The sequence below is a fragment of the Brachionichthys hirsutus genome, chromosome 7, assembly GCF_040956055.1.
Source record: "Brachionichthys hirsutus isolate HB-005 chromosome 7, CSIRO-AGI_Bhir_v1, whole genome shotgun sequence".
Lineage (NCBI taxonomy): Eukaryota > Metazoa > Chordata > Actinopteri > Lophiiformes > Brachionichthyidae > Brachionichthys > Brachionichthys hirsutus.
In genome coordinates this window covers 12739609-12760359 of record NC_090903.1, presented here as the reverse complement: position 1 = coordinate 12760359, position 20751 = coordinate 12739609, and the positions used below count along the sequence as shown (strand labels likewise).

The 20751-nt window shown below is 41.7% G+C and overlaps 2 protein-coding genes across 2 annotated transcripts; both read right to left on the bottom strand.

Annotated features, from left to right (window-relative positions):
* Positions 1-8948: 8948 nt before the first annotated feature.
* mtx2 (metaxin 2) lies at positions 8949-12740 on the bottom strand. The gene is made up of 10 exons (XM_068741032.1): positions 12701-12740; positions 11937-11984; positions 11790-11836; positions 11584-11656; positions 11275-11351; positions 11012-11104; positions 10864-10902; positions 10636-10761; positions 10471-10547; positions 8949-10088 (listed from the first exon to the last, which is right to left on the bottom strand). The coding sequence occupies exons 1-10, from the start codon at positions 12738-12740 to the stop codon at positions 9929-9931; spliced, it is 780 nt and encodes a 259-aa protein (XP_068597133.1). The 3' UTR covers positions 8949-9928.
* A 3281-nt stretch (positions 12741-16021) lies between these two features.
* On the bottom strand, positions 16022-17341 carry LOC137896116 (homeobox protein Hox-D4b-like). Its single transcript, XM_068741644.1, has 2 exons — positions 16900-17341; positions 16022-16320 (listed from the first exon to the last, which is right to left on the bottom strand). Exons 1-2 carry the CDS (start codon positions 17339-17341, stop codon positions 16022-16024), a joined length of 741 nt encoding a protein of 246 aa, XP_068597745.1.
* Positions 17342-20751: the final 3410 nt, after the last annotated feature.

Sequence of the window (20751 nt, the reverse complement as noted above, 5' to 3'; positions counted from 1 at the left end):
GCCTATCACACTATTTGAAGATACCAGAAAATAAACTTGTAAACACTTTTCTCTCTTGCAAGTGATTGGAACGACCATCTGGAGTAATTTTAACAATACATCTTTGCACACCGATGCAATAAGAAGTGATTATTACAAGCTTCAACAAATGTCTGTCCTCCAGGTGACCTTTTCTCACAAAACACAGTAAAAACTAATGAAAAGACAAGAAAAAGATTCTAATATTATACGGACGCTGCACAGAAGAATGTTTTTCTTTGTTCCAGAATGCATTTCTACATCTGTCCAGTAAAAGCACAAAGGGGATAAGAACATAGCCCACCCACAACTGCCTGAGAGGAAAGGAAAACACGGTCGAAAGACGACAACAGAAAGGCCTTGTATATTATAATGTATATACCAGATTGTTTTTACTTTAATGACCTCAAAATCTTTGCAATTGTTACTTTCTTCTACGAAACGAGTCATTTTTGTTTTTACCACTGAGACAAACAGAAGTAAAAAGACAACAGGTAAAAAAAAATGCTGACAATAGAATAAAATAAAAAAGAATGTAGAGAGGTACAGAGGCCAAAAGGCAATATTCCCTTCACATAAAAAACTATTTTAATTAGCTGCTATTTGCAACAAAGCGGCTCACAGCAGAATCGGAAGGATTTGATTTCAGCTAGTGACTGAGCTAAAGGCTAATCAGACAGAAGAAGCATTCAGGCATGACGAGAAGGGAGAGCAACACACACACACACACGTACAGGGATAAGACTTCAGTAAGTAGCTTGGGGCAGCAGTCATATTTGATGCACGATTAACAAATTAATCTGCAGTCCTACTCATTATGGATTAATGGGCTATAAATAAGACATTAATCTTCCATAGAAGTAATAACATTAGCATCATTAAGAGGATCTCCATAGTTAGCATCATTTAGGCTTTTGCTAGTCCACTGCCCACTGTTTGTGTGTGTGTGTGCGTGTGTGTTTAAAGTGACGGTCGTTAGTTTGGTGTGATTAATTGCTTACTAGAAAGTAAGGTATAAACGGCATGATAGGAGGTTTTAAGAGTTAATACACGAAATGTCAGGCAACTAATTAAAAATGTTGAAAATGTCAACTCCTGTACGTTTCGTCGCAGCAATGTGACGAGTGACGCCGGGTCTCCGGCTGCTGATTCAATGTCAGTTTTAATGATCGTTCATGGATCATTTCAAGCCGGACGACAAATGAATCTGTTTAATGTGTGGTGTAAAAAACGATTCAAGCATCATTTACTTTAACAAGCAATTTCTAGCCAGTTGTCCAATGTCAATTACCCTGTGTGTGTGTGTGCGTGCATGTGTCTTTTTTTTTCTTTTTACCTTGACGAAATCTTTTTTGGAAAATTAGGACATTTGGTGTTTCAGGTCTGGCGTTTGGTGTTTCAGATTTCTGATTGACTTTAATGTCAAGTCAGGTCCTGCCAAATGTTAATTACAAGAGCTGCCATTAATTATCAGCACAATTGTATCGTATCTGACACGGGAGTGACGGGACAGATAGTGTGTTCACACATATCGTAGCAGTGGGGCGGTTAGGCTAACTTAAGGTTAGAATTGCACGTGTATATTGTTACCATACTGCCAGCTCTAAAGCGTCTTGTCTGCACCGTTAGTCCCTCACCTTCCCTAATCAGCCATCTACAGCACACACCGCTTCACCAGCAGTGCACAGCATCCACATTAGTAAATGGGCTTCCCACCATTCCTGTCCGCCTGCTATTGTTTTATTTTACACATGAGTTAATCCAGATGTGCTGCAAGGTGAGAGACGTTGTCCACGGTTTTACTATTCCTTCAGGACTCGTCGGTTTCTTTTACAGATCCATTGTCACCATCTTTATTTGGTTGATTATGAAAGTCTCAGCTTTACATTGATGCATCTTTATGAGCTACACAAACATGATAAACCATCATCAAGATGATTGGCTGTAATATTGGTTGCGGTCCCCCCCCCCCCTCCCCGTCCCCTTATTCTAGTGTCATAAATTGTTTTACAGACAACTGCAAACTGGAAGGGACTATGTTTACATGTTCCCAGAGGAGGTTTGGCATTGAGTAACCAACTAATATGAACCAGGAGGGGATTTATCTTGATGGATTTGTTTTTTTTATGTTGTCTTTTATGTTTTTGCTTAATAATGGGGCTGGAGGATCAAGGATTAGCATGCATGCGCTAGCCAAATCAGGATCGCTGCAGCACAGAGCAGCAACGCTGTAGCAGGAAATCCGCGATATATGAATAAATGTGTTCTGCAAGAAAACCTGCGATAGTGAATCCGTGGAAGGTGAACCGCGATATAGCGAGAGATGCCTCTATGTGCTTTTCACTGGACAGTAATGGATTTTCTTTCCACTTTTGCAAAAGCCTGCTGTGATTGACACAAATAGCATAGCAAACATAAATGATCAGTCCACATCCAAGTCCCCTTATTTTCCTCCCCCAGACTTTTACTCTCTACCAGGCATGAAGTCTCCTCTGGACTGACGGCTTTTAAATCTGCTCTGTGGTGCAAAATGTCAGAAAGAGGAAAAAAAGAGCTCTGCACATTGAATTATTGATTTTCAAACCTGACATTTGTCTGGTTTTGCTTCGATTATTACATAAAGGAAAAAATATGAAACTTTTGGCCACTTTTCTGTGGGAATAAGAAATATGTTCTGCGATAAATAAGAAAATAGACCCCATAATGCAAAGCAGAAAACATATTCCAGTGGAACCCTGAGAACAAAGCGGTGAGGAAAAGGAGGGATGACATGAAAGAGAGAAAAATAAGAAAAACCACTTAAACACAGGCATCAGTGAAATGTTGAGTCATGACACATACATGAGAAACACATTCGTCCACACCCAGCCGCACACACTTTCACTTTCCGCGCTCATGTTCCCAGTGAAGATCACCCCTCCAGCCCTCGCTCTTGATCTCTCTCCCACTCACACATGCTTTTGTTCCAGCTGTGATGAACACAGAGACAGCGTCCATGTCCTCTAATAGAGGGTAGTGGCCTTACACAATCGAGTCACTGCATGTGCAGATTACTTCAACAAATCAAAAAAAAAATTAATAATCCAGAACAGTCCAGAAGAACAAAACTGCAAAACATCAACTAATATCAGCTCTTTTTAAAAAGCGCACTGTGGACTGTCTGTTCCTGAATTCAGATATAAGGAGGAACGTTTTATGTTTGTGTTTTTTCGATAAGTTTAAAAGATGAAACTATAGAAACAAACAAACAAACAAAAAACCTTAAACAATCATTAAAATCCATTTGAAGACCTCTGAGATTCTACGATCACACAAAGCCAACAGACAAATGGTACTGAAAACATAAATTCCTTAATGGAGGACATGAAGAGGTTTAAAAAAAAATGGAGAAAAACAAAATCACCTTCCTGTATTAAGTGTGTGGCCCAGAGTTTCTCCAGAAGAGTGTGTTCTGCTTTGTGCAAACTGGACCTTAAACAGTCACTATTTATTGGTGTGTGTGTGTGTAGGTGTGTGTGTGTGTGTGTGTGTTTATGCTCTGGTGTTAATAGGTTTAATTATGAACAACCTCTAATCAGTAAAACTAGCAATGTAGGTCAATGTTTAGTCTGCATACAGACGCATGTGGCATGACGCACACACACATTCCCTGTGTTTCACATGATCCTTAAATTTCAAGCGTACATGGCACTGGGGTCTCTGAGGCCGCTTAAGCCCCATGGCCATAGAGGGCCTCTACACACACACACACACACACACACACAGTGAGATCATTGGTGAACGAGTGACAGCTCCAGGAAATGAAACACACCTCAGATTACAGTTGAGCAACATTAACTAACACTTAAAGCATGTGGCTTCGCCCGATCGCTCTCTCCACGTCGGCCTGATTGAAACCTTTCCCTCTTCTGTCGGCTGCTCTAACAACAAACAGCAGAGTGAGAAAACGTCCCCCAGAGAACACCCAGGACTTCTGCTAATGGTTGACTGCTTTTCGTTTCTTCGTCATGCATTTGTAGCAGATCTTGTAGCTTCACCTCGCAGTCACATTCTCGCTGTTGATCTGTTGATGTTCGCACGCGCTCTGAACAGCGAGTGACATCAAGGCTTATTTCATGTCCCTTCCAGAGAAACCATCTGCTGATCATTTAAAAAAGAAATCACGTTTCAGAGCCAAGTGTATCATCATCGCAAAACACAAGTTTCCACATCACCGCACGCGATGCTTCTTTTGCTTGCTGTCTCTCGCCGAACATCACAAGAGGTTCGAGTTCTCCAACAGGAAATGCATTGTCTTTAAAAGGATTGTGTTTTCTTGCAAACTTTTATTGTTGCCTCCATGCAGTTCCTGAACGGAGAAAAAAGCTGAGTGTAGGAGGGACAGTGCATCCTGCTCGCATTTCTCCGTGACCCATTTCTAAAATATCTCTCGCGCAAAGACGACATCATTTCTGAGAAATGATTGCCTTTTCTTAAAAGTGATGGTCCATAAAAGAAAAAAGTATTTTATGTATGAGATGGCCTCTTCTAGCGTAAAAGGGCTTGTCTGCTCCTTCATTGAAACAGAAATCTGTGTTTTAGTTGACGGTGTTTACTATGGATTCCCATAATGCCAAACTTTCAAAGCGGAGAAAGTATCAAACCCACTCAGCATAATCCACAATCCCACCAGTCATGCGTAGACGCCGTATGGTCTAAATATATTTCAGCCAGAATTTGGCTGAATGTACTGCCTTCCTCTTGATTTACATGCAGGACCCTGCAGCACAGCCACTGATTTACTGTCAACCAGACACAGACGGACATAAATGGGCCGTACTGATGCTAAGATTCTTTGAAACAAACAAAATAATTGCTGTCTTAACCACAAAACTTGTCACAAATCATGACTGGAGTCCCCGAGTGGCATTAAAAGGAGTAACATTATACTTTTGTCTTTTTTTTTTTTTTTTACATTGGCAGAAGATCATCAAAATAGATTTTAAATGTGTTGGAATGAAGCCCTTCAGCTTTGGTGCAGGATTTCCAACAGTCTCTGGGCTCAGATCCAACAGGTTTGCCTTTTTTGTATGTTTTTTTTGTACACATATCTTCATATCATCAACACAAGAGCATGTCCAGTTTGGGCGATATCATATATTGGCATAAAAGTGCCGCCCAATCTGTCCCACGCCTTGTCCTAAGATGCTATGCTAACTCTGCTAGCGGCTCAGAGGCAAAGCAATGATGCCGCCCTCCCACCACTACCGCTTTGTGACATTTATACAGAACATGGCACAAAACAACTGCAGCTGTCCCACCTTGAACGGGCTGAATAACAGGGCTGCTAGTTCCTACATTTCCCATAATGCACCCCCATTGCATCTTTACTTTTGCAGAATTCCCTCTTCTCACTTCACGACTAATGAACAGGCCTGGAGGAGCAAATTAACGGAGCGTTGTCTGGAATTCATGTGCAAAAAAGGAAAGCTAAACATTTGCTCATATTTAGTGTGAAAAACTTCAGAGGAATTTCAGCTGCCTTAAAAACAATATGCTGATGATGGGAGTCGGTAATTGTTCAGCCACAACAGACTGCATGACAGACGCGACTGAGTTTGCTGCAGTAACTTTTCAGAGAAGAGTGACATTAAGTTTCCATCTAAGATTTATTCTGCATTATTTTCACACCATTATAAACATCTGTATTTCTTATTTATTTTTTGCTCAATTTGTCTGTATTTTTCTCCTTATTTTCATCTTCTAACAGAGTTTGGGGCATTTTCGGAAGCATTCATAACCCTTCACTGAGAGGACTCATTTGGCTTTGCTCCCTGAATATATCTGCTTGCAAATGGTTTTTGATTTCTTGCCACGGGTGTGTAATGCGAGGTGGAGAAGGGCAGGGTATTCTACAGGGTTGTCATTGTGTCAACTCTTGGCAGGCTGGTGGTAAATCACAGTGAATGTAGTGGATGATGCCATGTCATATTTTATCACAACATTTTTTTTTAAAATACCAGAATGGTAATATCATGTTAAAATTTATCCTCTGGTGTGTTTGTAGCCTCTAAATCACCAAAACAGTCCCTGTGCTTTGATCTGAGACGTCCCTCGGATTCTGTTTAAGTGAATGAGATTATAGATGTACTGGATCACAGCCCCAATGATGCCTGATTTCATTGGTTTTATCAAATTAAGAAGAAATATGCAGCATGCAGATTTACGTATATAAGCTTTCCCACACCCACCAGATAAAATCTTCTCCTCTCTCTGTCTCATAAAGTCCAGATTATTTATTACAACTCATCCTGATAATCCAACTAATTATTTGCCTCCAGTTACAGTATGACATGGCGCCTCTCATCACAGCACAGGAACACGTCCAAGTTCACAAACAAAAACTCTTGTTTTTTTTGGTTTAACGCCCCTTCAACATGCATCACATGTGTATCTGTGTAAAGATGTTGCAGAAACCTACAAGAAACCAGTATGTGATATAAACCCATGCATGCAATTTATTCCCTTCATTACAGTTATTAAATTATGTCTTTGACTTACTTCCTACTCATGATGATTAGATGATATTAACTATAATGTATCACTGCAGGCTGTTAGACAGAGAGAAAACAAATTTGCTATTTAGCGACGTGACTAATCCAACCCGTATGTGACCCAATATGTTTGATATTTTACCACAGTAAATACACAAAAGAATTAAAACATGAAATATGTGTTCAGACTCTGCATCTCCACCTAATTAATCTGTTTGTTTTGTCATGTTGTTGCATGATAGCTCAGCACGCATTACCCCCCCCCTGCCCAGAATAACCAGTACAGCCAGCTGCGCAACATACTGGCTGCGGAATGAAAATCCACCCATTTATACAACCAATCTCTGAAAGTGTTTCCTGTCACTTTTTCTGTCAGATGTTTCTGATTTTGTCTGAAATTAACCCACAAGTGCACAACATTTTACTCATTTTGCGAGTCCACCTTTTCTGTGGTCGTGCTTCCCCCTGCTGGACACAGTCCGCAATTACAGCATGTGGATTTCGTACTCTGGCAGTAGATGTGCTCAATGTAGACGTTTGAAAAAAATATTAGATTTAATTCATTCATTGCAAGACATATTTTCTTATTACGCTGTGGTAAAGCTGCTGGGTTTTAATGTGAAGTTCATGGTGGAAGTGGATGACGGTGAAGCGATTTTCCTGTGAGAAAAAGGAAGACAAGGAGATTTGGTGGTCCAGATGATATCCAGGGTGGAGGCATGGAAATATTAAGGAGAAATGACAATGGCGTTTCATAAATCTGATTTTTTTTTAATTTAGTAAAACATTGGAAACTGAGAGGATTCCTGAAGCGCGTGGGAGGAGGAGGAATATGAAAAAGCACAACAGATGTCAGCACAGACTTAATGTTGCTAGAGAGGGAGGAGAGAAGGCCAGAAGAATTTGTAATGTGTGTGGATTTCGAGAACGCTCAGTGTGACGCTCTGACGTGTGCAGTGGGAATAGCAGATGAGTTCAAGGCGGAGGCGGGATGACATCCAGGATCGGTTATGAGACGTTCCTCCTCTGCAGTGGTACGGGACAGGGTGGTGGATGAGATTGGACAGGAGTCTTCATGGATGATGATGTTTGCTGATGACAATGTAATCTGTAGCGAGAGAGAGTTAATGTCAGGTTCAGACTGACATTAAAGGTTAAATAGTTCAACCAAAAATGAACCCATCATTGCCTCTTCACTCTTAATTCCCCTGTTTCCTACTTCATAAATTATTTACAGAACTTCACTAAACAGCATTTCCCTGAACAGCTGGCAAAGCTTCAAATTTTCAACATGAGATCTGAAAACCAATTAATACACCTCCTTTATATAAATTTATATACAAGCCTTTTTGGTTTTTTTAAACTAAAACCTTCACTGCAGCTGCTGGGCTCACCAAACCTTTCATCAGCATGAAGGGTGAGCAGATAATGGATGCATTTTCATTTTGTGATTAATTAAAAATACCTCAAAGCAATTACCTCTGGTCTCCCGGCGGCCACACGCCCCAGGACGGTTTCCTGTCTTGATAATCTTGACTTGATTAAAGTAGGCACTCTGTTAACCCAAAGGATTGGAGGGAAGCTGGGTCTACTGAAAGCAGGCGCGGTGTTTTTGAATGCATCGCAAAGACAACAGAGAGGTCAGAGGACCATGGCTCATTTTGAATGATGGCTCTCCACAGACTCTCCCTGCATGTAGTCTGAGTGGCTGCAATATAAAGCCTGTTAATCCAGCATCACTAAAAGCACGCCTCAAAAAACATTCTCACAGTCCGTTTCATCTTTGACATTCAACAACGAATATATAAATTAGCATTCTGCAATGTGAAACTGCGCAGACCTGCAAAGCAAACGTCTTCAGAGACTCTCTATTTATGTCTTCTGGTCCCTCTGGATGTTGTCTGACTGATGAACTCTGACTGCGCGACGTCAGGCCATCACTCATGATGTCATAGCTCCCAGAAGTACAAAGGTCACGGTCTGACCTCACAGGAAACGTGGAAGATACTTACTATGTCTGTCTCTGACACACACGCTCCTCAACAGGAGGGCAGTCAGAGGTGAGGAGATATTACCCGAGTTCGTCTGAACCCTGGAGGCAGAAACAAGCTCATGAACTCTGAGACAGAGTGCAGAGAGATTCCATTGGTTCCTTCCTCAAGTTGTGTTCTTTTAAGATCTGATTTTATGGGTTTAATTTGACTTTAGCTGAATGTTATGATTAATTGCTCACCAAGACTGTTATGAATGTTGCTCCTTTTGAAGGTCATGTTGGGGTGATTTTATTACCTGATACACTTTTATTTCTATAACAAATCTAAAAAACAATGGCACACTCGTGATACTCGTTACACATTTCTATGACATATTTCATATCAACTCGGTATGTTTAGATTTATTTTTTATTTTGCAGGCACTTTCATTTCACACACAAAAACAAACTAAGCAATTAATCACATCCTTTTCACGATCATGGCATCCAAGTATTTTTGTACAGATGAAAAGGTGAGTTTACGAAACAGACGGGGTTCTTACACACTCCTGAAATAAAAATCTGCTAGCTTTGTGAAAGGCTGACATTCGTGACAGTTTGTGGCTGCTTCTGTTTGCACTGCGACACACTTCAGTGCTTCAGATGTAAGAACAATGAAATAAAGCAAGACAGTATAAATACAAGTCTAATCCTAGGCTTCACAGGCCAGTTCACAACTATCATAAATATCATTAATTCACTTTAGTAAAGAAATATAAAGGCTCCGTGGGTTCTTCCTTTGTCTTCCAGAAGTAATCCAGCTAAAACAGCAAGGCCGATCAGACTGAGTAGTGCCAGTTCTTCTGTGTTTAACTTCTATTTCCTTTCAGACAGGAAGCATTTATTACATCTTGGATTTACTTCGTGTTCATACAGCTTATCCGTGCACATTTTGACACTATATATTTCAACGCTAGATGAAAATCTAATTTCAAAGGCTGGGGACAAAGCACATTGATTTGTGGGATCAGAAATGGTTTGAAGATATCCTGGTTTGTTTTTCAGCTTTCAAAGTGAACATCATCTTTCGATGAAAGCCCGTACATGCAAAGAATAATGTTCACACTCATTTTATAATACTCTGGGGTTAGCCATACGTGGAGTTTTAGCATCAACCGCTGCCTGGCATATTTATCTATGTTGAGGATCTCAATCCTTTACAGAACCAGCTCCTCTGAAACTCTAATCGAATCTAATCTACAAGTATGAAGCAGAAAGTAAACACTAAGAACGGGACAAGCTTTTATGTGATACAAGCAGCTTTCAGCACTACAGTGAGGGAATGACGGGGAAAGAGAGAATGTGCAGATTGAGATTATAGCTCATAGGGGTTATTTTACATCCTTCAAGAGCTCTTGGCTTCAAAGTAGGTCTGTTCGATTCGCCTGCAGAAGGAGAGCAGGTTGCTGTTGCTCTTGATCCTCTCGGCCAGCTCTGTGTTGGTCAGTCTGGTGGTGAGTATAGTGAAGAGGTGACCGAACACCAAGGCATCCAGTTCTGTAGGACTAAAACACAGACATTCAAAGACAAAGATCTACTTTAGTTAATTAGTTGAAAAAAATGCCTTCACCCACTTCTTCAAGAAGTTAAAACTGCAACCGTAAAGAAATCACGACATTAATCATCTTAATGCATAGTATGCAACTAAATCTATTTTCTACAGAAGTTTAATTCACAGATTGGAATGTCATAGCTGTTTCCCACCTAAAGGTGGTGCTAAAGTCAAGGTAAAGTAGTTGATTTTTGGATTGAACGCTCACAATGTCTGCTGCAGAGCTGAGGACTCTGAAGAATCTCCCTCCTCACGATGCTATCGTGATCTATTGTAATTCAGCTGCGATGGCAGACTGAGAAAAAGACACTGGATAGATAGAGACCGATACGTACTGTTTGTTAAAGAAGTATGGTTGTGTTCCGAGCCTCTGGGAGAGAGCCTGGCAGCACTGACTCACATTCTCATAAACCTAAAACACACAAGACAAAAAAACAACTTTGAATGATGCACCTGGAACAGCATGACCCACATTTCTGAAGCATGTCAAACATGCTAACCTGCTCCAATGTTTTTCCTCCCCAGCCAATGGCGTTCATCTTTCTGCGAACCTCCCACTGTTTCTGATAGGCCAGGATGTTACTGAGAGGCCATGAGTAAGGGCTGCTATATCTGGGGCGGGATATCTAACGAATAAAATTAAAAAAAACACATACGGTACATACGATTAAGGAAAATAATACAAAATCACTGTCAGGTTTTAAGAAGCTCAAGATAAATATGCTCACCTCAGCAGCCGTAGCGTCATCACACCACTGGATGTACAACTGAAGGGGGAGACTTGAATTAGAGGATATCAAGGAGAACTGTAAACAGCTACGTTGAGGTTCTGCATCTTAGTTACATGGTACTGAGTGTGTGTGTGTGTGTGTGTACCTCAGCACTAAGCAGCATGTTGTTGACCAGCTCCATGTACGCTTTCATTTCAGCTCTCTGAACATCATCTAAGCCGTCGCTCAGACAATGACCCTGAGAATGCAAAAAAGAAAGAAATGTAGCTTACTTCTCATCTTAAATCAAAGCTTTTATTTTCTAAGTAAGGAGTCGGCTGATTCACCCACATGGGTAATAAATCTAGAAAATGACATCCATGCTATAGGCTGGTAATAAAAAGTCTTAATAGATGTAATAAAGCACACCTTAGCTTTGGTGAATTGTACTATTGGCCCCAATTCTGAAACGACCTGGTTCCCTACGTGGATAAAGGGAATCCTGCCTACAATGATACAACAAAAAAAACCATTAGAAATCCGGCATATCCGGTCAAATCATAGAATTCTGTGTCTCCAGGGAAGCACGGCAGGGAGGCCGATCAATAAACATGGACTGAGAAGTTCAAAGTCATATTTTATAATACATATATTTAGTTATTATTGTCAATACATTTGGCTTTAATTCTTTTTGCTATATGATGACATTCACTCATTGAAAACAACAATAGCGCAGACCGGAAGGTGACATGTATTCAGCATTTACTCTGCTGACCACCCGCACAGGTAGGCCGCACATCCTGAGGTAGGCCTGTACAGGTGAGACAAGGTGATGGTCAGTTAGTACTGCCAGTATTCATTCATAAGCAAGTCGATTAACTAATCTAAAATCCATTCAGTCTTTTAAGACGCGTCATTAAATTTATCCGAGTACAGAAGGTCACCTGAACAGCAAGAGATGACGCGCAGTCCGACAGTAGAATCTGATCCTCTGTCAAATACAGAAACAAAATAACGCACATAAAAAACAGTCATTTCATTATAGCGGCAATCCAGAATCTTCCTCCATTTTGGAAAAAATATTCACTTACCCTTCAGGGGTTGGTACAAGGTTGCAGTTTCCGGCCAGGGCTCAGCAGCTGTCAATGTCAAACACAGAAGGGCACAAGTCCTGCTATTTAGCCATGCATAGCTTTTCTACTTTCAGTTGGGTTAATCAGTGCCTGACAAATTTATAGCGATTAGATTTTTTTTTTACATCCATGATATGCAAGTAAACTCCATACAGCCCGTTTTAAAAATCCAGTCTGGCATAAATGGTATTCTATTTCCAAATGTACTGTTGTTGCTGATGGACGGGAGCTGTCCCACGACGGCCTAGAGTAGTTTTACCAGGCTGTTGTTGTTGCAATACCCCTTCGCGCCACTGGTAGCAGCCCTGAGCATGTTGGTGCTGACGAGCATTCATTGTTGAGAGAAGAAGAAATGGCTAGAAGGCTAGTAGCCACATTTCATTTGAGGACTAAATAACTCTAACTCGGAACCACTCTTATCGATATGACCCCCCCCCCCCCCCCCCCCCGAACTGATCCTTCTTATATTTTATACCTTCTTGTTCTTGAAAAATAAATCCGGTAAACTATATTATTAGCGTTAGCCTTTATATAATCTAAACGCTATGTTAGCCATTTGGGAAACATAGCGAAACAGTAGAAACAGAAAAAAGGTGGACAATCACGGCACTGTTAAATGGCAACGAGGATGATATGCGTTGCTGAAAACAATAGCTGATGTTAAATGGCTAAATGCAGCTAAAATACAATAATTGAAACACTGAATCCAGTCGACGCTTTACCTGCCATCTGGGACACGAACGCCTCTGCCGCAAGAGACATTGCTCTGGTGAAATAGCAGTAATAATAAGACGAGGTCGGGTCCACCGCATTCAAGTGTAAGGGCAACAGCTTGCTCTGCAGACACCGACTGGTCCGACCGCGATTGTTGTCCGGAGGAGTAAGTGTGTCTGAGACTAGTTCCTCTTCAGCTGGTCATAGGTGGTACATTTGTCTGAGCTTTACAGCGTGCAAATTTCTCTCCTGTTTATTTGTAGGGTGATCAAATATATCGTTTGCCGACAGGAAGAGCCCATCGTGGAATCTGGTATAATTTAGACAAAGCGTTAAGCCTGAAAATATAGGCTCCTGAATTCAGGGATCTCTCTTTTGTAATCTTGCAAACTGTTAGAGTTGGGCAGGTATTGATCATTTACTGATACGCTTTTAATGATATATTCACTTCACTCGAAATATTATCATGAAGATTGTTATCCTGATCCTGTTCTAAAAGAATAATCCGGAGTTTTGTCTTCTGAGCTGCGGTACTTACTGCCATCAGCAGGGGGCGGTCTTGCTTTACCACTGGTAAACAGCACAAAAGGCAGGCGGTGATGTGACGTCTGAGGCAGGCAGACATTAAACCCATCAAGATAAACATCTCCATCATGTTTACCACACAACGAGTACAAGTCGCAGTACACAGCTGATGGCAAAATATTATTTTAGTTTATTAGCTTAGTTTATCTTAGTTTAGCTTAGATATTAATTAATTAATTGATGAATTAAGTAAATAATATATAGATTCATTAATTACACATTTATTTATTTATGTATATATGTGTGTGTGTGCGCGTGCGTGTGTGTGTGTGAATAGTTGTTGTTGCGCACATCAGGCCAGTTGCTGCACATTTAACCCTGTCTCGACCGGAAGTCACCGATGAATGCCTCTCATTTCCCCTGCCCTTAACCCCACACGCCCCACCCCCACAATCACGCACAAAGACAAAGAGAAGGATTTATTTCATAGAGGCAGAGTAAGAGAAGTCGTCCCAACCCTGTGCGTAACCAACGCGTAAAAAGCGCGCATAATTAATAAGATCCGGCGTGTAATGCCTGCTAAAACAGCCTTGTTCTGAACACCAGCAAGACCAAGGAGGTCATAGTGGACTACAGGAGGTCCAGGAAGACTGAACACGCCCCCCTGTGCATACGAGGGGAAGCAGTGGAGCGTGTAGAGAACATTAAATTCCTGGGCATCCACATCTCCTCTGACCTCTCCTGGACACTCAACACCAGACACCTGGTGAAGAAGGCCCAGCAACGGCTCTTCTTCCTCAGGAAGCTGAAGCGGGCTGGACTCTCCTCTGCGTTGCTTGCAAAGTTATACCGGGCCACGATAGAGAGCATCCTGTGTCTCAGTGCGACCGTGTGGTACGGCAGCTGCACGGCGCAGGACAGGAAGGACCTATCACGGGTGGTGAGGACAGCTCAGGGGATTGTGGGTCACCGTCTGCCTGATTTGGACTCTGTTTACACCTCCAGAGTCCAGAGGAGGGCCAGACGCATCTCCACAGACCCCACCCACCCGAGCCACAGACTGTTTGTCCCGCTTCCATCAGGGAAGCGGTTCAGGACAATAAGAAGCAGCACTACGAGGCTCAGAAACAGCTTCTTCCCCCGAGCTGTGAAAGCAATCGTTCCCTTGTAGCGATCTGGGACACTTTATGCCGGCCCTGTTGCTGCTGCTGCTATTTTGCACTTTATGCCGGCCCTGTTGCTGCTGTTGCCATTTTGCACTACTGCCTGTGATTCTCACAATCTCTGTGTGTATATATATTGTTTCTTAAGAGAGAGAATTTAGTTTGTTATGATGTGTGCCTTAAGCCGTGGGCCTTCTCACGATTTTATTATGCTCGCATAATGACAATAAAGTATCTTGAATCTTGAATCTTGAATCTTGAAAATGTATACGTATGTAAAATAATTTCACACAATATAATATAATCTTCTCCGCTTCTAAATGTCTACCGATATTTGACACACATCGCGTATCAAATATTTTCTGCCTTCAATGTTTGGTAATCTACTTTTATTCAAATATTCTTATTTTCCTAATTGCCGATCTTTGAGGCGAATGATTCACCACTTTACATTTCATTCACGAAACATGTTCCGCGTAATTCTGTACGTCACTTCCGTTGATAAATTCACAACAGACACAGATGGTGTGTGTTTGTGTGTGTGTGTGTGTGTTCGACAGAGTGAGGGATAGAGACGACAAAATAATTTTGTTTCGGTGTTTGAATTATTTTCCTTTTTCATCGTCTAAGCAGTTTATTAAACATTTCCACATATAAAATTCTTACGTGATTTTTTTTCGTTTATTTTAAACACATATGTAAAAATACAAAAAAGAACAGAAATGTTGCTCACTACAAAGTATAAAATGTTCTTCTAAACAACAGATAAAAAAATAAGCACCGGCGTAGGCTGGAATAGAAATCATGCGCATATTATTACATATTCTTAAATGCAAAAAGCCATCAAGCTATTTCAGACGGGATCAATTCAAACCTCTCGTTGCTGAATCAAATAGTAAACGTGTCAGAAATCTTAGTTCGATGAAACCCTGTAACCCTGAGAAAATATTTCCGCGTCTTGCATCAATAAAAATTACATTTAAAAAAAAGGTCTGATTTGACATTTCCTGTAAAAATGTATGACTTCCTCCCTAAATTATTTAGAAGTTTATTCATACTTAAAATAATTTGGAAAAAGAAAGATATGGCTACTTATCCTATCATGTTTGGATGATCCTTTATGTACAAAATTAAAGCTAAAACGTTATTTGTCAAACCATTCCGCAATTCATCCGCGAGCAAATCCAGCTCCTCTGTTTGTCCTTTTAAGCGCCAGTTCGTGGAAACAACTTTTTGGTGATGTGCATATTTATAAGTTATAGGCTTTGTCATCTTTTAGGTATAGCTATAAAACCCTGTATATGTTTACCCTGTAAAAATAAAACCCTGTTTTATCCAAAAGACGCGATCCGTTCACCACACAGGGTGCCGTTTGCAACTATAGGCACTCTTCTGTTGCGCCTTTAATAATGGCTGACTAATAAAGAAAGATTTTCCTAACGGGAAATTTCTCTAAAAACTCGAATACATTCATGAATTAAATATTAGAATTGGATGCAGCCTCACAACAAAGTTTGGAAAACCAAAAGTTCAAATATAAGCATAATAAAATTATAGATAATAATAAAATAAAAACTCATTCAGGCTGTATGTTTAAAGCTGTTAAATGTTTCATCCTGGACCCGTTTATCAGAACCGCTCTCAGCCCGTTCTCACCGCCCTCCCGCCGTCGTCGCTGTGAATGCTGTCCGTTGTTTTCTTGTTCTTGCTTTTCCCTTTGGTGTTCGGCAGCTTGTTGTCTTTCTTCCAGCGCATGCGCCGGTTCTGGAACCACACCTTCACCTGCCGCTCGGAGAGACACAGCGCGTGGGCCACCTCCACGCGGCGGCGGCGCGTCAGGTACCGGTTGAAGTGGAACTCCTTCTCCAGCTCCAGGACCTGCTGGCGCGTGTACGCCGTCCGTAGCCGCTTCGGCTCCGGGCCCACGTGGTTCGGGTTAACTGTTAAAATCAAGAAACGAGAAAGATATTAGGGAGGGTATAAAAGGATTGTATTTTATTTTCAATAATAATTACTATATTAGACAAGTGCAATTACACAACTGTAATTAAATTAGAATAAATATAGCCTAACATAAATGTCCTGTTCGTACCAGAATATAATCTCGGTTTATTTTAACGTTATTTTTCTTATTTTTTTATTTAATAATGAGGCGATTATCTCCATTTGCGATGCTCTGGGAAAAAGCTCTAAGAAGATGTTTACTTTCATGTTTGCTGGCTGCAACGGTGCACATGCACTAACGACACGCAATTTCTCTCTCGCGCACACGCGCATACACATGCGCCGTGGCGGGGCCATAAACCTTTATAGGGGTTGTAATTCTCCCTGACTCTCACTAAGATCATAAATAACTCAACAACAAAAACGGTGCTCACAAATGGACAAAAGAAAGAAAGAAAGAATGGAGGAAAGAAAGGAGAGAAAAAAAATAAAACTCAACATGCACCATCGGGAATCAGATCAAATGAAATGATAGGGAGATTAAACGATTTAAACGGTTGAAGAGCTTATCTCACCGTGAGCGATGTGCACTTTCTTCATCCATGGGTAGACAACAATGGGCGGCTTGTCTCTGCCCTGACAGGCCGCTTTCCTCTGCACCTGAGCGGCTTTTGGACAGGTCATCCACGCCTGGCACTGCAGGTCCCCCACAGAAAGCCTGTCCTTGCAGGGCGCGTCTGGCTCCCTGCAGCCTGGGAAGGACGCACCTTGGTGCTGCTGCGAGGGGACCTCTCCATCCTCCCGGCGGTGGCCCTGCAAAGAGGGGGGACACCCGGTTTGTTGTGGCGCGTATGGAGGTGGAGGGGGCTGCATGGGCTGATAGCCTCCTCCATAACTACCGCTGTCCTGTGGGCTGTTGTTGTAATACCCCCCTTGGTCACTAAAATTACTGTAATCTTCTTCACAAGGCGGGAACTGCGGCTCAGCATATTTACAGCTCACCACGTAGGACTCCATGATTGATTTATAGCGAGGCTGGTCGGAGAATACTAATTTTTCTTCTCTCCCTTCTCTCTGTCTCCTTTTTTCCCCCTCTGGCATCAAGCCATCCTGCGGCTGTCAAATAGACGGACGGTCGCGCGGGCCACGTGACCCCGCGGCTAGCCAATAAGGTACGACACTTCGGATTGTTTATGTCAGACCTAATGGGATAATTTGAAGGAACAAAAGTGTTCAAGATCGAGCTAATGAAGTCTGCTGCAGGGAAAATGTTAAAATGAGAACAATTATTATTTATGGATTGTTTATTTTACTTTCTATCTATCTATCTCGCCATCTAGCTCTCTGTCTGTATGTCTGTCTATCTAATACCCAATAGATTCGGTGTTATAAATTATATTGGTTCTTTATGGCCCCGCCCCCTCCCACACGCAGCACCTATTGAAAATCAATGGCTTGTAGATTTATGACTTTGGCTGAATGGCTTTCACCCCCACACAGATGGCCGGAGCTGAAAAAATAATCTGGTCCATATTGAGGGGCCGCTGGTCCATATTTGGCCTTGTGGGGAGTCAAAGGTTGGACAACAAAACATGGCCGGTCAGAAAGGCCTCCAATAAGAGAATGAGATAAAAGGTTCCCAGACAGTGACTAGTAGTTGGCTTTGTTATAGGCTGGGGTCAACCTGAGGTGTCCCGTTCCCCACCACCAACACAGCTTTAAAAAAAGGGGAGGGGGGGCACGGCTTGTCTTAAAAAATGATCTTAGATTAAACTGAATAAGAGAAAATGAGACAAGGCTGAAAAATGAAGGGGTAAAAAAAAACTGAAAATTGTGAAGGAGATAAGTGAGAATATGCTAAATGCTAAGGCCTCACATGAAGAAAGTGTCATGGTTTTGTTCCCTGAGCAAAAAAAAAAGAACTGTTTTGTCACCCCCCCTCCCAAAAAAAGCTACTTCCCAATTAAATAATAAAAGAAATCTCAGCAGTGAGGAAAGATAATAAATCCGTGTTACATCCATGCATGGGATTTCATGAGGATACAGCTGCTCTCTGAGGATGAAGATCTGACTCGCCTCCAAAACAGGTTAATAGCTCTAATAGAGAGGAGGGGAAGAAAATTATTTTGCTTGGCTGGAAAGAAGCTCCTGCAGAGGTTGCAATGGGTTTGAAGATTCTGGCATCGCTGATAGAGTGAAACTGAACTATAGCTTCTGTCTGGCCTCATGGGTCATTCCTTCAGATGAGCTCATCATGAATTGCTGTGAAGGCGGATATACCAGATCAGTAATCAGGTGGAAAAATGTCTTCTGTTTTTGGTCAGGTTTAGCATCTTTCCCTTTGTTTCCTAGACAACCAACGTCCACCCAGTAAGATGCAAAAAAAATTCATGCCGGGAATATTTGCGTCGATAATTGTATTTGAAAGAAAACAAAGCAAATTTGATACATTTTTTCCCCATCAATAACTTTTAATCACTTTATAACTAAAGCTCCATTTGAATCCACATAACAACACGTTTATTGTCTGCCTTGAAGTATCACCAAATGCAATCATTTATGATCATATAGAGGGCAGCAGGAGTAAAACCTTCATCGTGTACCCAAGACTGTGTTTAAACTTATTATGGAGAGCGACTTTTACATTTTTATCATTTGATCAATAGTCAATTAAGCAGCATTCAGCTTGGTGCAGCCAGAGGACTTCATCAGTGTGATCCTATTGAACGAATCATCCTGCTCCGTCTGTGCCATCCGATTCGGCCGGTTGCCTTAATTGAATGTTTGCATCAAAAGGGCATAAAAGAGAGCCAAAGCGTAAAAGCGAAACACTCTTTCTCTTCTCCTGGCTTTTGATCGATGGTTAGTCATCGCCCATAGACTCCCCTAGAACCCAATCTGTGACTGAGGCAGCTCCACACACATTCGGTTCTACAGGGTATATATAGGCGAAGGCTGACTTCACGGCCGGCTGCTGATGACTTCTTTCTGTTGCTGACAGTGATTTACACTCAGGCGCTCACACATTTTATCACGACTCTGCATCATAATACAGCCAAAGCCCCCCCCCCCCCACACCCGCCCCTTCGACCAGTCCTCTCATCATTTTTTATAAAGAAGGGCATGCAGCCACGTCATTGTTTAATTTATTGAAACGATTAATGGTGCTGTAACGTGTAGGCTTTCGACATCGATATCTCATTAGGACACACTACATTAATTCTGATACATAAGTGTAATTACTGTACGCACACAAGGCCCTCTCCCAGGAGGCTGCATGGCTGGAGGCTGCAGCGGTGCACACTGTTGGGACATCTGCATGAAATCTATCTGGTGCCGCGGCGGCGGGAGTGATTTACAGGATTCCAGGAGGGTTAGCTTGCTCTTCCACTGCAGCTAAAGTTGAGTTATTATTTTACACGGTGTAACAAGTGAGTGAACAATGACAGAGGACCAGCATTAGCAACAGCGGTGGATGAGGAGTGTAAAATGTGTTTGCACACGACTCTCGTGTCATAATTCATCATTCTGCTCTGCACCACGTGCACGCGTGACCTTTGGTGGGACGAGCACCCACGAGGAGCCGTGTTAAACTGATGGCCTCCTGTGGTTTGAGTCTTGAGTTTGTCGTTTCTGTAAGATTTGGAGGGTTTTCCAAAGTTCGGAGCATTTGTTAATGACCTCCGGCGTGTAAAAGCTGCAGCATAACAGTTTCTCTGTCGCTTCTCCCCTTACTACAGCAATGTGTAACTTTACTGTCGTTTTCAAACGGCTGTACAAGTAGTAGTGAAGAGTTGCTTTTGAGGAATGGACCGTCCATTTTGAGCATGTGACGTGCTTTTGCAGGTTAATCCTTTGCAGTTTGCACTAATTGTTTTGAGAAATGCTGTGCAAATGTTGATGTGAGAAAAGCGACTGAGAAAAACTGGCATCGAATGGCGATTTGTGATTTTGGCACCTGAAGTGAAAATTCATTTAGATCTGAAATGAATTTCTAACAGTCCCACAGCAAGAAGTGTTAGAATTCATCCACCGTGCAGCGTGGAAGAAATGAAATAAAACGTTATCAATATAATGGATGGATGGATAGATAGATAGAGAGCTCTTTTCTGCTGACTGCGTTCCCAGGCTCGGAGAAAACCATTTGTTGCTAAACTAAAGCATTGGGTTGCTTGGACAGAGAGGAGCAGCTCAGCTTTCAACTCAAGTGAGAGTGACTAAATGTTAAACAAGAAGGATGAACACAAAGGAGCATTTTTTTTAGCTTCATTATAATATTTCTAATAGATTGGATTTGAATAATGAAACTGAAGGCACCGATCAGCGAAGCACAAATGGTCTCAAATCCATTCTGTCTGAGGACGATTAATTCATTCATGTCTTGACTAAATAAAAAAAAAAGGGGGGGGGGGGGGGGGGACTTTGAC